The sequence below is a fragment of the Arachis ipaensis genome, chromosome B8, assembly GCF_059453495.1.
Source record: "Arachis ipaensis isolate K30076 ecotype BB chromosome B8, ASM5945349v1, whole genome shotgun sequence".
Taxonomy (NCBI): domain Eukaryota; kingdom Viridiplantae; phylum Streptophyta; class Magnoliopsida; order Fabales; family Fabaceae; genus Arachis; species Arachis ipaensis.
The window spans coordinates 106,758,258-106,775,000 of NC_142443.1; the positions used below are offsets into that span (position 1 = coordinate 106,758,258).

General features: G+C 43.7%; 1 protein-coding gene across 1 annotated transcript; it reads left to right on the forward strand.

Annotated features, from left to right (window-relative positions):
* The first annotated feature begins 680 nt into the window (after positions 1 to 680).
* Positions 681 to 5,043, forward strand: LOC148549147 (uncharacterized). Its single transcript, XM_088496142.1, has 2 exons — positions 681 to 693; positions 4,055 to 5,043. The coding sequence occupies exons 1-2, from the start codon at positions 681 to 683 to the stop codon at positions 5,041 to 5,043; spliced, it is 1,002 nt and encodes a 333-aa protein (XP_088352268.1).
* The last annotated feature ends 11,700 nt before the right edge of the window (positions 5,044 to 16,743 follow it).

The following is a 16,743-nucleotide window of genomic DNA, read 5'->3' on the forward strand; positions in this document are numbered from 1 at the left end:
TGTGGTTTGGTTCTCACCCCCAAATTTTTCACCCTTTCAGCGACAGGTTTGAAGACGCAATTTGAAGCTGCGAGCGATCAGTAGGCTTTCTTTATGGTTTTAATTGCTTTCATAGAGTTTCCTCGCTCTTGTCCTTTGAGATTTTATTTTACATAGATGGGTAGGTTTAGTATATTGTATTTGAGTTTTATTTGGTCTCTTTTGTATAAGAATTATTATCAATAATATTTATGTGATTATTATTATTTGTGAATGTTTGAATTATGACTTTAATGAATAAAAAAAAACAAAATTTTCTGGCATTTTCTTAAAACTGAAACGCGAACTCGATACAAAGGCTCGATAATTAAGTAGTTGATACTAGAGAAGGTTACGTAATGTTCTTCCTAGTGGAAATACCCTAACTTAAGCAAGGTATTTTGCTAGACGGGACGTTACAGTTATTATGTCTTATTTTTCAGGATTTACAGGAAGTATGCTGTCTTCAGCAAATTATATGCGTGTACATTTGTTGTGAAAATCATTGTCACCTCTTTGCTTGTTCTACTTCTCCGGTGGCAAAAGAAGAGGGAGGAAGTTCAGCTTTGAATGGAAATAAAAAAATAAGAAACAATTAATCTCTGCTTTTACGTAAGCTCTTCACTTCCCATTCAAATTTCCTCTGGTTATCACTCTTCTCCATGATTGTTGAAGGTAACTCCTCTGATATACTTCCTCTCTGTTTTTATTTTTTTTTAACTTATCAAGTTAACCAATTGATTCAAAAGTTTTAATTTTTTTGTTTAGATTTTAGTATTTTTCATGAATGATTGGCTTATCTAGCATGTGGGTCTTCACTAATTTCTCTAAAAAGTTAGCTTGAGCTATCGGTAAGATATATATATATATATATATATATATATATATATATATATATATATATATATATATATATATATATATATATATATATATATATATATATTGTAAAAAGTTATTGATCTATTTATCGGTTAATTCAATCTAAAAGGTTGTATAATTATGCATGTGGTACATTGTGTATATTTGATTTTAACTAGATTGGTGTAGGAACTTAGTTTGTGTAGTTTAAGAAGTGGTAGTGTGTGGGGAATTGCATTATTAGGTCTGGGGTCAAGTGGTGTTGGTAGTTGTTATGATTAATCTATCTATAACTATAGCCTGGTTGAGCTAAGTTGGTTTCATTTTATGGGTTATATTTGGTTTTGACCTCTATGTTGACTTTGCAGTTTCACCCTTTTTGTGAAATGTTGAATGTAACGAAGTGTGAAAGTGGTGTTGATCAATGTGGGTTACGCCTATAGAGATACAAAATGATTAATAATTGTGGCACTTTTCAGAATCTTTTTGTTGAGTTTGAGTGATTATGTAATGATGTCTTACTTGTTGTTTGTGTCATTAGACTATTAAATTAGGAAGTGATTGGATTGCATGGAGAAACATTATAGGGATTCTGCGCCAGCTCATGGTGCCACAGGTGCTTCCTGTCACTCCATGTTTAATGCATGTGTGTGTAGTTGCAAGGACGTAGAGATTTGTCTTTAAATTAAGAAAAGAAATCCAATTTCAGCTATTTTCATAGGTTCATATGGCATTTCCTTACTTAGTGTTGGTAGAAATCAAAGGTGAGAAGCAGCGCATGGAGGATACCACGCAGTACTGCTACATTTCCTGCATTAAGTGACATTAGCTTGTTCTCCAGTTGGGCATGAAAAGTGTAAGGATGAGACACTTCTAGTGATATCATAGACTGGAATCACCCAAAATGATTGTTTGACCTTTTGTGTTTTCTTTATATTACCAATATACAGTAAATTTGACTGGTTCGGGACATTATGGTCAATCTGCTAATGATAACTGGCCAAATTAGGCAAAGTTCATAAAGATGATGTGGGGCAAGATGCACTTGAAGATAATAAATATTTTTAGCATAGTAGTTTTGTATTGTTCAATATTTTTCGAGTAAATAATTTACAAATAAATATTTTTAGTTAACATTTTGGAATTATGTTTAGTAGTTTATTTAGTATTTTTTTATGTTAATAACTCAAGTTTAATAAATATAATTTAAAGAAAATAGATTATAATAAAGAAAAACGGTATAAACTTGTTACGGTGGGTAACCAGAGATTAGTGGGCTGGATGACGTTGGTTGGCCCAAACGCGTGAGGGAGGTGACTATCGAGTGAACCTGAAACTCGGTGTTCCTCCGTCCGACTTGTACGTGTGGAAGAATGGGGGGTGGTACCTGCAAAGACACTCCAATGCCTAAGTTAGCAAGAGTGTGAGCAAGTTTAGAATGTATTGGACTTAGTGATACCTGAGGGATGTCAGGGTATTTATAGTGGTGAACCAATAACCACCGCTGAAGTAGTGCCACCTTTTTAGGTGGATAACCGTTCCCATATCTTAGGGAGGTTAAGATATAGCTCTATGAAGTGGTTAGAGAGTTTCTAGGGGCAGTTACTCATTCGAATGAGTGTTATCTGCCAGCTAACCCTCGTGTCCGACTTCTTTGGAGCAGGTCGTGTTCAGTACCGACTTCTGGGACGATGCTGGTACTGGGTGAGGGCCAACCCTTTGGGTTGGGCCTTTTTGCTTGGACCCTGGACCTTTATTATTGGGCCAGGGTATGAACAGTGCCCCTACTCGAGCCCAATTTCTTTTTAGGATTTGGGTTCGAGTATTTAACTCGTGTTCGTAGCCGATTTGCAAGAGGACCGACGTGATGGTTTAAGAACCGACGTGGTTTTTTGTGACCTTTTGGTTCTGACAGTTACGTCTAATCAAGCGTCGTGTCCGTTAGGGGTGTGCGTAGGGCTTTAATGGCCTTGGTAACGGTGCATCTTCATTAATGATTGCCCCGATTTTACCATTATGCCCCTAACGTTCTTATAAATACTTTCCCTCTCTTTCGTTGTTTCGTTTCTGCGATCTTTCAAATTTCCCTTGCATTTGTTCGTGCTGCGTTCTTGCGTTTCGAAGGCTTTTACTACCTCCAGTCTTGATTTCAGACTTAAAGGTTAGCTTTTTCCCCTTCTGTAACATTCGTTCTATTTGCGTGTTTTTATCTTGTAGGTACATTTGGTTTGTAGGCTTTAATTCCACACCCCTTCCCTTAGAGACCGTGTGTTGATTTTCCTTTTCTTTTGTAGGTTTCTTGTCACCCTTTTTTAAGAAAAAGAAATGGCTTCCGTAGATGCTCTCTCCCAGTGGGTCGATGTTACGGTCCTAGGGGAGGAGCCCTCAGTTGACACTGAATTTATCACCCACCTACGTACTCACTATAGAATTTGTACTTCTGAAGAAGATGAGCCGAAGTATGAGTTGATAGTCCCGGGTCCAGAAGACCGGGTTTGTTTCGGGAGGGCTGACGAGACGGCCCCTCATTTCTTTTTTATGTATGAGAGTATGGTCACTCGTTTGGGCATTTTTCTCCCCTTTTCAGAGTTTAAAATGTCTGTATTGCGTCATTGCCGAGTGGCTCCCACCCAGCTTCACCCCAACTCTTGGGGTTTTCTGAAAATTTATCAATTTATCAGCCAGGCTCTAGAGTTTCCGACTTCTCTGAGGATTTTCTTTTACCTTTTCCATATGACCAAGCCCTTCAGTGGGCTAAATAATAAGCAACAGTGGGTGTCCTTTCGAGCCATACAAGGTCGGAGGCTTTTTACCCTTTTTGACGAGTCCTTTCACGACTTCAAGAACTACTTTTTCAAAGTGCAAGCTGTAGAGGGTCACCACCCCTTTTTCCTGGATGAGCATTCTTCTCCCCGATTTCCTTTATATTGGCTGGAGGCCTCCCCCTGCGAGAAATATGGTCTAGATGACCTAAACGAGGTCGAGGCAGCCATTGTGGGGTTCCTCCGAGAAGTGTGGGGGAGGGCCCCATACTTGGATACTAAAAAATTTCTCCAGGGGTCGCCGGCCTTTGTCCAGTCACAATTAGGTAGCTTTTTGCGTTTCTTGCTTATTTCCGACTTGCAATTTCTTTTACCGACTTTGTCTGATTTTAGCTACCAATTTGTTTTTGCAGAGATGGCAAAGAAAAACGCTCAAGAGTCTTACCAGAGGGTTCAGGAAGCCAAGGCGAAGTCTCGAGCCAGGTCTGGAGGTGTTAGGACGGTTGTCTCTCCTCCTCCTCCTCCTCGGAACGTTGGGACTCCCTCTCAACCTATTGTAATTTCTTCCTCTGCTCCTTCTCTGCCACCCCCTCCCGTCCGACCTACTCCCGAACCAGAGCCAAAGAAGCGCAAGACCTTAGAGTCTGGCGCTTCTGGTGAGGCGGACGCTCTTGCGTTCGTCCGAAAGAACATCTATCCTCATGCTCGTATGAGTATGGATGATGTTTCTGTTCGGCACTACCTCACTACTGTGGTTGAGGAGAGTCTCAAGACGGCGGGGGTTTGTGGCAAACTCTTGGATATATTTGAGAAGACTCCCATCAGCTCTTTAGGGACGACCTCGAGGGTCGAGGAGCTGGAGGGTAGGCTTCGTATATATCAGGAGCATGAGAAGGAGTTGGAGGGGAAAGTCGCCAAACTGACGGAGGAGAGGGACAGCCTCAGAGAGAAGGGGAAGAAGTTGCAAGCCCAATGCAACATGGAGATGGATTTGAGGAAAGCAGCGCAAGCCAGCTACAACAGTTTGTTTGCTGATCTTGTGTCTGTAAAGAATGATTTGCTGAACGCTCGGAAGGCCTATACCGAGTTGGAGGACTCTATTGCGGATGGTGCTGACGAGGCCTGGAGGATTTTCAAGGAACAGGTCGGAGTTATTGCTCCTGACTTGGACCTTTCTCCTTTGGACCCTGATAAGATTGTTATTGATGGTGCCATCGTGGATCCTCCTGTCCCCATAGTGGAGTCTGAGTCTGATTTAAAGACTCGGGGGCAGAGGATCGTAGAGTCCCCTCCTCGCTCTAAGGACGCTCCGAGTTCTTCTACCGTTCCTCCGACTTCCTCTTCAACTCCTGCTCCTGGCGTTCCCCCTGACTCTGCTGGTGGTGATCTTCTAAAAAAGTGATTTTGGCTATTGGGGCCCGGCCTGTGGGCCCCTCTTTTTAAACTCTTTATATTTATTTGTTGGTGTTTTGAACAATTTTTTGGCCTTTTAAGGCCGTAAACAAAACAGTAATGCCCTTTTTAAATAGGGGTTTAATTTAGCGTTAAATAAATGCCCTTTTTGGATAAGGGTTTTGAGTTACCTTATGCGCGCATGCTTTTCGTGGTTCCTTTGACTCTTTGATCTTTTCTGGAAAAAACCTTTTCTTTGGGACTTGCCTGCTTTTCTGAATTTCCTTGATTCTTAAGGCAGCCTTTTTCTTAGTTTTTCCTTATCTCTTTTTGTTATTCCTAGTACTCAATTTTGTTTTATTGAGTTTTTCGTGACTCAGGCTACTTTTGCGATTCATTTAAATTTTACTCGGTTTCGCATTCCGCCTTGTGAGTCGGACTGCTCCCGAGTTTATCATGATCGACTTCTATAGCCTCTTTACGCCGACTTGTACCTCGTCGTTTTATCCTGACGACCATCTAGGTCGGTTCATGGGATTTTCACGTTTTTTCGAGCTTAAATCGGCGCGTTTCGTAGAAAGAAAAATAAAAAGGGAATTTGAAAGAGATATTTAAAATGAAAGAGATCTTTATTAATTGAGGAGGTACCTTATTGCTACTAAGGGCTTTTGATAATTTATTTCCCTTAGCCCCTACTGTGATGCCTTGTTAAAAACCTTTCTTCAGAAAAAACCCTTTGATTCTGGGAAAAAATCATGAAGCTGGGAAAAGAGTACATCAGGGAGTAGAGTTTGCTTTTAACTGTAGTACCTTTTCATATTACAAGCATGCCATGACCTTGGTAACTCGGTGCCGCCTAAGTCGGTCACCTTATAATAGCCCTTCCCTAAGACCTCTTTGACCTTGTATGGTCCTTTCCAATTAGCAGCGAGCTTTCCCTCCCCGATTTGTTGACTCCAATGTTTTTTCTGATTAAGACTAAGTCGTCAGGGGTGAAACTCCTTCGAATGACTTTTTTGTTGTATCTTATAGTCATCCTTTGTTTCAACGCTGCTTCTCTTATCTGGGCTTTTTCTCGGACTTCAGGGAGCAAGTCAAGTTCTTCTTTGTGCCCCTGTATATTCCCGATCTCGTCGTGGAAAATCACTCTTGGGCTTTGCTCATTGACCTCTATTGGGATCATGGCTTCTACGCCATAGACTAGTCGGAAGGGTGTTTCTCCAGTGGCGGATTGGGGGGTTGTTCTGTAAGCCCATAGTACTTGTTGGAGCTCTTCAGCCCAAGCTCCTTTCGCCTCTTGTAACCTTTTCTTCAGCCCTGCCAAGATGACTTTGTTGGCTGCTTCGGCTTGCCCATTGGCTTGTGGGTGTTCCACCGAGGTGAACTGGTGTTTAATTTTCATACTGGCTACCAGGCTTCTAAAGGTGGAGTCGGTGAACTGGGTTCCGTTATCTGTGGTAATGGAATAAGGTATCCCATACCTTGTGATTATATTTTTGTAGAGGAACCTCCGACTTCTTTGTGCAGTGATGGTGGCCAGTGGTTCTGCTTCTATCCACTTTGTGAAGTAATCTATTCCCACTATTAGGTATTTAACTTGTCCTGGCGCCTGGGGAAAAGGACCTAACAAATCCATTCCCCATTTTGCAAAGGGCCATGGAGAAGTGATACTAATGAGCTCTTCTGGGGGAGCCACGTGAAAATTTGCATGCATTTGACATGGCTGGCACTTTTTCACAAATTCTGTGGCATCTTTCTGTAAGGTTGGCCAGTAGAATCCTGCTCGGATCACTTTCCTGGCCAATGACCTGGCTCCGAGATGATTCCCGCAGATTCCACTATGCACCTCCTCCAACACCTCGGTGGCTTTTGAGGTCGGTACACACTTTAGCAATGGTGTTGATATCCCCCTTCTATAGAGAACATTTTTCACCAAGGTATAGTGTTGCGCTTCCCTTCGGATTTTTTGGGCTTCTTTTTCCTCTTTAGGGAGGATGTCGAATTTTAGGTATTCGACTAAGGGGTTCATCCATCCGAGGTTTAATCCGACCACTTCAAAGGCTTCTAGTGTGTCTTCCGTTTTTACCACTGAAGGTTCCTGGAGAGTCTCTTGAATCAAGCTTCTGTTATTTCCTCCTGGCTTGGTACTTGCTAGCTTGGATAGGGCGTCTGCTCTGCTGTTTAGATCCCGAGTTATGTGTTTCACCTCGGTTTCTGCAAAGCGCCCCAGGAGCTCCGAAGCTTTTTCCAAGTACCTTTTCATATTTGGGTCCTTTGCCTGATATTCCCCACTTATTTGGGAGGTCACCACTTGGGAGTCGCTGTATACCATCACCTTCATAGCACCGACCTCTTCTGCCAGCTTCAATCCTGCGATCAAGGCTTCGTATTCTGCCTGATTATTTGAGGCTGGGAATTCAAACTTGAGAGAAACCTCTATCTGGGTTCCCCTTTCATCTACCAGTATTATGCCTGCGCCGCTTCCTGTTTTGTTGGAGAATCCATCCACGTAGAGTTCCCAGGTAGTTGGTTTGTCCTCTTGATCCCCTGCATATTCTGCGATGAAGTCGGCGAGGCACTGGGCTTTAATCGCCGTCCGAGTTTCATACTTCAAGTCGAACTCGGAGAGCTCTATTGCCCATTGTACCATTCTTCCTGCAATATCCGTCTTTTGGAGGATTTGCTTCATGGGTTGGTTCGTGCGGACCCTTATTGTGTGAGCCTGAAAGTAAGGCCATAGCCTTCAAGAGGCTATTACTAAGGAGTAGGCAAACTTTTCTAATTTGTGATACCTTAGCTCAGGGCCCTGTAGAACTTTACTGATGAAGTAGATTGGGTGTTGACTGACCTTGTCTTCTCTTATCAAGGCTGCTGAGACAGCCCTGTCTGCCACGGATAGGTATAGGACGAGGTCTTTTCCGGCTATAGGTCGGGTCAAGATGGGAGGTTGGCTCAAAAACTTTTTGAACTCCTGGAACGCCTCCTCGCATTTGGGAGTCCACTCAAACTGGTGCCCCTTTTTTAGTAGGGAGAACAGTGGAAGGGATCTTAATGCTGATCCTGCCAAAAATCTGGAGAGAGCTGCTAGTCGGCCATTCAGCTGTTGGACTTCTCTCAAACAAGTCGGGCTTTTCATCTCTAGAATAGCTCTACACTTGTCGGGATTGGCTTCGATCCCTCTTTGTGTTAGCATGAATCCTAGAAATTTTCCTGCCTCCACTGCGAAGGCGCACTTTGCAGGATTTAATCTCATCCCGTGCAACCTTATGGTATCAAAGACTTGTGAGAGGTCGGATAGGAGGTCGACTTCCTCCATGGTTTTTACCAACATATCGTCGACATATGCTTCCATTAAGCTCCCTAAGTGGGGGGAAAACACCTTATTCATCAGCCTCTGATATGTGGCCCCTGCATTTTTCAATCCAAATGGCATGACCACGTAGCAATAGTTGGCTCTGGGCGTGATGAATGATGTTTTTTCCTGGTCTGGTTCATACATCGGGATTTGGTTATACCCTGAGTAGGCGTCCATGAATGACAGGTATTGATACCCCGAGCTAGAGTCCACTAGGGCGTCAATGCTTGGTAGTGGATAAGGGTCCTTGGGACATGCCTTATTTAAGTCAGTGTAGTCGACGCACATTCTCCATTTACCATTTTGTTTTTTGACTAGCACTACGTTGGCTAGCCATGTTGGGTATTTGACTTCTCTGATGAAGCCGGCTTCTAGGAGTGTCTGCACTTGCTCTTCTACTACTAGGGCTCGCTCTGGGCCGAGCTTGCGTCTTCTTTGTTGCACAGGTCGGGACCCTGGGTAGACCGAGAGCTTGTGGGACATGAGCTCGGGATCTATCCCAGGCATGTCGGAGGCCTTCCAGGCGAAGAGATCAGAGTTATCTCTTAGAAGCTTAGTCAACCCTTGTCTTAGGGTTTCCCCTAGGTTGGCTCCTATGTGATTGTTTTTTCCTTCCTCTTCGCCGACCTGAATCTCCTCAGTTTTTCCCCCGGGCTGTGGTCGCAGCTCTTCTTCAACCCTTGCTCCCCCGAGTTCTATTGTGTGGACTTCTTTGCCTTTTCCTCTCAGGTTTAGGCTTTCATTGTAGCACTTCCTTGCCAGCTTCTGATCTCCCCTCACCGTTGCTATCCCCGACGAGGTCGGAAACTTCATGCAGAGGTGGGGCGTCGATACCACCGCTCCGAGTCGATTAAGGGTAGCCCTGCCGATTAAAGCATTATAGGCCGATCCCACGTCGATGACTAGTGGCTTTATCGGCGTGTCCCCTAATCCGTACAAGGTGTCGGGGTAAGCTCTTAACTCTTTCTCATTTAAACCTAGTTTGTCGAAAGCGGGCTTGAAGAGGATGTCTGCTGAGCTTCCTTGGTCTACTAGTGTTCTGTGTAGATGGGCATTTGCCAGGATCATGGTGATTACCACTGGGTCGTCGTGCCCAGGGATTATTCCTCGCCCATCTTCCTTTGTGAATGAAATGGTTGGGAGGTCGGAGGACCCCTCTTCAACCTGGTAAACTCTCTTGAGATGTCTTTTACGAGAGGATTTTGTGAGCCCCCCTCCCGCAAACCCTCCTGAGATCATATGGATATGTCTCTCCGGAGTTTGTGGTGGTGGGTCTCTTCTATCCGTATCTTCTCGCTTTCTTTTTCCATGACCGTCCGACCTTTCTATGAGATATCTGTCAAGCCGACCTTCTCTGGCCAGCTTTTCTATCACATTTTTAAGGTCGTAACAGTCGTTTGTAGAGTGCCCATATATCTTATGGTACTCACAGTAATCCCCGCGGCTCCCCCCTTTTTTATTTTTAATGGGTCTGGGGGGAGGCAGCCTTTCGGTATTGCAAATTTCTCTGTATACGTCCACTACGGGAACTTTCAATGGAGTATAAGAGTGATATTTCCTTGGCTTATCAAGGCCGAGCTCTTCCTTCTTCTTCGCTTCCCTCTCCCTTTCTTTCGTTGGGGGAGGGTGTCCGAGTCGCGAGCTCGGGTCTCTTAGCCTAGCGTTTTCTTCCATATTGATGTATTTTTCAGCTCTTTCCTGTACATCATTTTAAGAGGCGGGGTGTCTTTTTGATATGGACTGTGAGAAGGGACCTTCTCTAAGACCATTGACTAGCCCCATGATGACTGCTTCGGTGGGCAGGTCTTGAATCTCCAAACATGCTTTGTTGAACCTTTCCATATAGGCTCGTAAGGACTCCCCGGCCTCCTGTTTTATTCCCAGGAGACTTGGTGCATGTTTTACTTTGTCCTTCTGGATGGAGAACCTGATCAAGAATTTTCTTGAGAGGTCTTCAAAGCTGGTAATTGACCTCGGAGGGAGACTGTCGAACCACTTCATCGCTGCTTTTGACAAGGTTGTCGGGAAAGCTTTGCATCGCGTAGCGTCAGAAGCGTCAGTCAGATACATCTGACTTTTAAAGTTGCTCAGATGGTGCTTTGGATCGGTGGTTCCATCGTAGAGGTCTATATCGGGGCTTCTAAAGTTTCTCGGAACTTTTGCCCTCATTATGTCCTCGCTAAACGGATCTTTCTCTCCTAAGGGAGAATCTTCTCTATCATCGTGGGAATTCCGACTTTTGAGGGAGGATTCTAACTTTAAGAGTTTTCTTTCTAACTCTTTTCGTCGCTCCATCTCCTCTTTTAGGTTCTTTTCAGCTTCCCTTTGTCGTTCCCGCTCCTGTTCTAGCTGCTCGAGGCGGCTATGGATTAACCCCATAAGCTCACTAGCGAGAGGGGGTCCTTTTTCTGATTCGCGCCCCTCCGAGGAGTTCACCTTCGGATTTTTAATTCCGGAGGTGCCTTCCTTATTTTGATCATTGGCTTCCTGGTGGAGGTTCTGATCTGCTTCATTATTTCCAGTGTTCAAATTCTCTTGATCAGAATCTGTCTCCACATGACCTTCTTCAGGGGATCTTTCCGCTATCACTGGTTAATCTCTCGGGTCCCCGGCAACGGCGCCAATGTTATGGTGGGTAACCAGAGATTAGTGGGCCGGATGACGTTGGTTGGCCCAAACGCGTGAGGGAGGTGACTATCGAGTGAACCTGAAACTCGGTGTTCCTCCGTCCAACTTGTACGTGTGGAAGAATGGGGGGTGGTACCTGCAAAGACACTCCAATGCCTAAGTTAGCAAGAGTGTGAGCAAGTTTAGAATGTATTGGACTTAGTGATACCTGAGGGATGTCAGGGTATTTATAGTGGTGAACCAATAACCACCGCTGAAGTAGTGCCACCTTTTTAGGTGGATAACCGTTCCCATATCTTAGGGAGGTTAAGATATAGCTCTATGAAGTGGTTAGAGAGTTTCTAGGGGCAGTTACTCATTCGAATGAGTGTTATCTGCCAGCTAACCCTCGTGTCCGACTTCTTTGGAGCAGGTCGTGTTCAGTACCGACTTCTGGGACGATGCTGGTACTGGGTGAGGGCCAACCCTTTGGGTTGGGCCTTTTTGCTTGGACCCTGGACCTTTATTATTGGGCCAGGGTATGAACAAAACTATTGTAGTTGGTCAGTTTTTTTTAAGCTTGTATATGAAATTGCGGCAGTTCAAAACCGTCGCAATTTTTTTAAAACGCACATAAATTTGTGGTGGTTGTGTAACCGTCGCAAATTATTTTTCTAAATCCGCTTACAAAAATAGTTTACAACCGCCACAATATCAATTATCTGATTAGCGGTAGTTATATCAACAGTTGCTGAAAACTGCCACAAAATCCAATCCCCACGCCCTTAAGGAGGGCAATCTTTATACTGCTGGCATTCTGTTTAGCGGCGTTTCAGAACTGCCACAAATTCGAAAAATAACTGCCGCTAGTATCCGTTTCCCTTGTAGTGTGCGGCAACAGATGGCCGTCGACTATGAACAGTGTAACACCCTACTATACAGAGTCTTATGCTTAAGTCATAATTCAGAGATGGCAAGGTATTACGACCTCTAAAACAAAAATTTAGTACGTATAGTAGTATGAATGATTGATTATAACTAGGAGCCTTATAGAAAAAGGGGTAAACAAAAAACCGTAACTCGAACGCGCAACTCTCCGATCGATAACGTAACGAGCAAAGGATAAGCTAGCGCAAGATCATATATATAAAGAGTGTCAAAAACGGGAATATCAAGACTCAAAATCCGGTTGCGAAGATAACCGGTCCGAGCATAGCAATATATACATGTAATAAAATAAGGAAACCCCAAAGGAAACTCAAAGGGACACAGATACATAAAACCTATTCTCCAAAATCCCCTCTAGAAGGAGTCATCACAGTTTGTATTATTTAATGGAGATAAAAGTATCTAAACAAGATATATAAACCAAAACAGAGTCCCGAGAACAAAGAATCTTCGCTAGATCCAGAAGTCTCCAGCATGCCTCAACGAGAAGCCTCGCGTCCTGCATCTGAAAACCACAAAATCCGCATGGGTGAGAACCAGAGGTCCCCAGCATGGTAACAGCTTCCACATATATAATACATAATAATAGAGGAAAGCCGAAGGCAATCCTAGAACTTCCTCCAGATAATATCAAAGCTTATAAACAAGCTAAACCGTAAGTGGCAACTGACTAAAGATTCTTCAGTCTAACTAATACTTCCCTTTCCAATTCCTTCAGACCTCCCAACCACCAGCAGGAGTATAATATAGCAAACACAGTTATATCAGACAAGAGATATACAAATAAGAACAATTAAGGCATTTAGGCAATTAGCAAGTAATATGCAGTCAAATAGGCAATCTCAAACAATTCATGTAGTATGCTTATGATGCATGCCTGTCCCTAGTGGCTGATGATATCATCTGTCGGTTATAGAGCCAACCCGACAAGTCCTGGTAGCTAACCATTGGACGGTCCCTCTGTCATGCATCCCCAACTCGAGTTATACTCATCATAAACTTGATCATAATCATGATCCATATCCATCACCCTCACTGGTGAATATTTATCCATCACCATCATTGGTGAATATTTATCCATCACCATCACTGGTGAATATTTATGGGGGCGAGCTCATCTGGGCCTTTCACAGTGCCCGGCCACACTTACGACATTGGGATAACAGAGCTTCGAGTCTCAACCTGGAGCACGTGGTGGCTAGCCACTGCTACTACCCAGGGAAACCCTCATCTCCAATGGTGGAAGTGCAAACATTCACAATTCAATTAACAACATATATGCATTTATACTTGGCCATAAACATGGCTCCGCCGTAACACGGCAACACTCTAGCCATCCGGCTCACGGTTAAATCCATAACCAGCCATATCATTAACAATTACGGCCTTTCGGCCCATGGCATAACAAGCACTTCCACCGCCATTCTCCGCATCTCACATAATCATCTTTGATCCTCAATGATCATTCATTTTTCCCCTTGCTTCACTCGCAAGTTACCACATTCACTAGCCCTTTTTCTCATGCTAGGCATATCATAATGATTTAAGACATAAGTAGTGAGATCGGAGGCTTAGAAGTATGAAATTTGGCTTTTAAAACTCAAAAATCAACTTTGGGATGAAAACAGGGCCACGCGTACGCGCACTCCACGCGCACGCGTGGATGGCCTTAAAACTCATCGACGCGCAAGCATCATACGCGCGAACGCGTGGGTTGAAAAATAGCCAAACGGCGCACGAGCGTCAGTCACGCGTACGCGTGGGTGCTCTTGCGCCCAGGCACAAAACTGGCACAACTCTGGCACAACTCTCTGGAAAATGGCTGGGCATTCGATGCAGCGCATCGACGCGCTCACGCACACCGCGCGCACGCGTGGATGGTGCTTTCTCGAAGAACGGCGCGTACGCGCCAAGTGCGCCTACGCGCGGGGGTCATTCTGCTAAAAAGTTTCTAAGTTAAAAACTGCAGAATTCACAGATTCAGCCCCCAATCTTCCGACGGACATAACTTCCTCATTTTAAATCGTTTTTCACCCGTTCTTCGAACGGCATGGACACCCCGGATCCAATTTCATTTCTAAACAGATTTGACTCAAATCAGAGATCCGTAGTCCAAGTTATGTCCCGTCAAAGTATGCCCAAAAACCATGTTTTCATACAAAACCACAAAGTGCCATTTTCAAAACAAGCCTCTTTCAACTCTTTTCAAAATCAATCAAAACATGCCAATTTCAACCCTTCTCTTTGAAATCATTCAAAATGTACCAAAATCAACAACAAGCCATCCTCAACTCACATATTGACATTTTACCAAAATTTCCAAAACCACATCCAACCATTTTAACACTTCTCAATCAAATGGCTAAAGGACTAACACAATATCATGTCATACATCCTTCCTCATCCCAATTTCCAATAATACCATTTCCAATCAACAATCACTATACATATTCAACATCATACTCACCATCAACATAGTACCACCCACCAATTCAACCTTAATCATCCATCAAGCATATATCACAACATGCATTTCTTATATATCACACAATCAAGGCATCAATATTCATAATCACATATATGAACACATCATATATCTCAACCATTCAACAACACCAACAATTCAATGCCTATCTTAGGGCCTCTAACCTAAGTATTTCCTACCACATTACATATTAGATACGGGAAACCGAAACCATACCTTAGCCGATTTCCAAGCTCAACCGGAGCACTTCCAAACCACTTTTCCTTAAGCTCTGAAGGTCTCAACACCTCCAAGAATAGATTTTGTCACACAAAGCCCTCTCCCAAGCTTTCCAAAATCACCAATCAAGCTCCAATATTCACATATACACAACCTAAGCCACAATCATCATACCCATACACAACATCTCAATACCCAAACATCATAGAACAACAAATCACACTAGGGTTGAGAATCTTACCACACCCAAGGTCCAAGGAGACAAGATTAACCTTCTCCTTCAAGAGAGTTGGGTCCTATAACATCAAAGAACCCAAAATCTCAACATTTCACCCATGAAACTCGAAATCAAGGGCTAGAATCTCGAACAGTAAAACGTGGCTTACCTCAAGATTAATTGTATGATTTTTGTAGAGCTCTCCGCGATGAATGCGTGGCCGCAAACGGAGCGGCAATCGGAGCTCTAGATCAAAAGTTATGGTGGTTTGAAGATCAAGTGAGAGATAGAACTTGAGAGAGTGTTCTTCCTCCCCTCTCTTCAATTTTCAGCGTGTATGAGTGTTGTGTGAGGAGAGAGAGTGCTGAAAACTAGGGTTTTGGTTTAGTTTAGTTGGGCCAAGGGCCCACTTTGGGTCCGGTTGGTCCGGTTTGGCCCGTTCGGTCCAATCTTGGTCCGATTTCTATAAAATTGGTACCGAAATTCTCGTCTCAATCTCCTCTATCACATTTAGCCATAAAAATAACATTTTTGGCTTTCTAGAATAAATTCTCATTTATGGGTTAATTAGCCATTAATTAATCGGGTCTTACATTCTACCCACCTAATTGGGAATTTTGCCCACAAAATTCAAATTCAATTACCTGAGAATAAGTGCGGATAATCCGTTCGCATCTTCGACTCAAGTTCCCAAGTGTGTTCCTCAACACCGCCTCGACTCCAAGCCACTTTGACTAAAGAAACCTCTTTTCCACGCAACCGTTTGATACTAGTATCATCAATTCTGACTGGAGCCACCGGAAGCGTCAAATCTTCCCTTAACTGAACCGATTCAGGTTCTAACACATGGCTAGCATCAGGAGTGTACTTCCGAAGCTGCGACACGTGAAACACGTCGTGCAGGTTCGAAAGATGAGGTGGTAGAGCCACCCGATATGACACCGGTCCAATCCTCTCCAGGATCTAAAATGGACCAATGTATCGAGGATTCAACTTCTTTGCTTTAATCGCTCTACCTACTCCTGTGGTCGGAGTAACCTTCAGGAAAACAATTCCAAGGGCTTCCGCCTCTGATCGGCATAACTCTTTTGGCGACTCTGCACCGTAAGCATCCTATCTCGGATTTTCTTGACTTGTTCAGTGGTCTCAGCTATCATTTCCGGCCCCAACAAGCCTTTCTCTCCAGCTTCATACCAACATAGCGGAGATTGACATTTCCTCCCATACAATGCCTCATACGGAGCCATTCCGATGCTCGCATGGTAACTATTATTGTATGCAAACTCCACCAACGGCATATACCGATCCCAACTCGCCGGTTGGTCCAAAACACAAGCTCTCAACATATCCTCTAGTGTTTGGATCGTCCTCTCGGATTGACCATCTGTTTGAGGATGGTAAGCTGTACTCAAGCTTAATCGGGTTCCAAAAGCTTTCTGAAATGCACCCCAGAATCTCGAAGTGAAACGAGGACCTCTATCAGAAATTATAGTAGCAGGTACACCATGAAGTCTCACAATTTCCTTTATGTATAACCGTGCTAGCTCCTCAAGGGTGTAAGTCATCCGAATGGGCAAAAAGTGAGCTGACTTCGTCAGTCGGTCCACAATCACCCAGATAGCATCAAAACCAGTCCTAGTCCTTGGCAATCCCGACACAAAGTCCATTGCAATACTTTCCCATTTCCATTGCAGAACCTCAAAAGGTTGCAACATCCCAGAAGGTCTTTGATGTTCAATCTTTACCTTTTGACAAGTTAAGCACTTTGAAACATATTCCGCCATATCATTCTTCATACCCAGCCACCAAAACATCGCCTTTAAATCATGGTACATCTTAGTACTTCCCGGGTGAATGGAGAATCCGCTTTTGTGTGCCT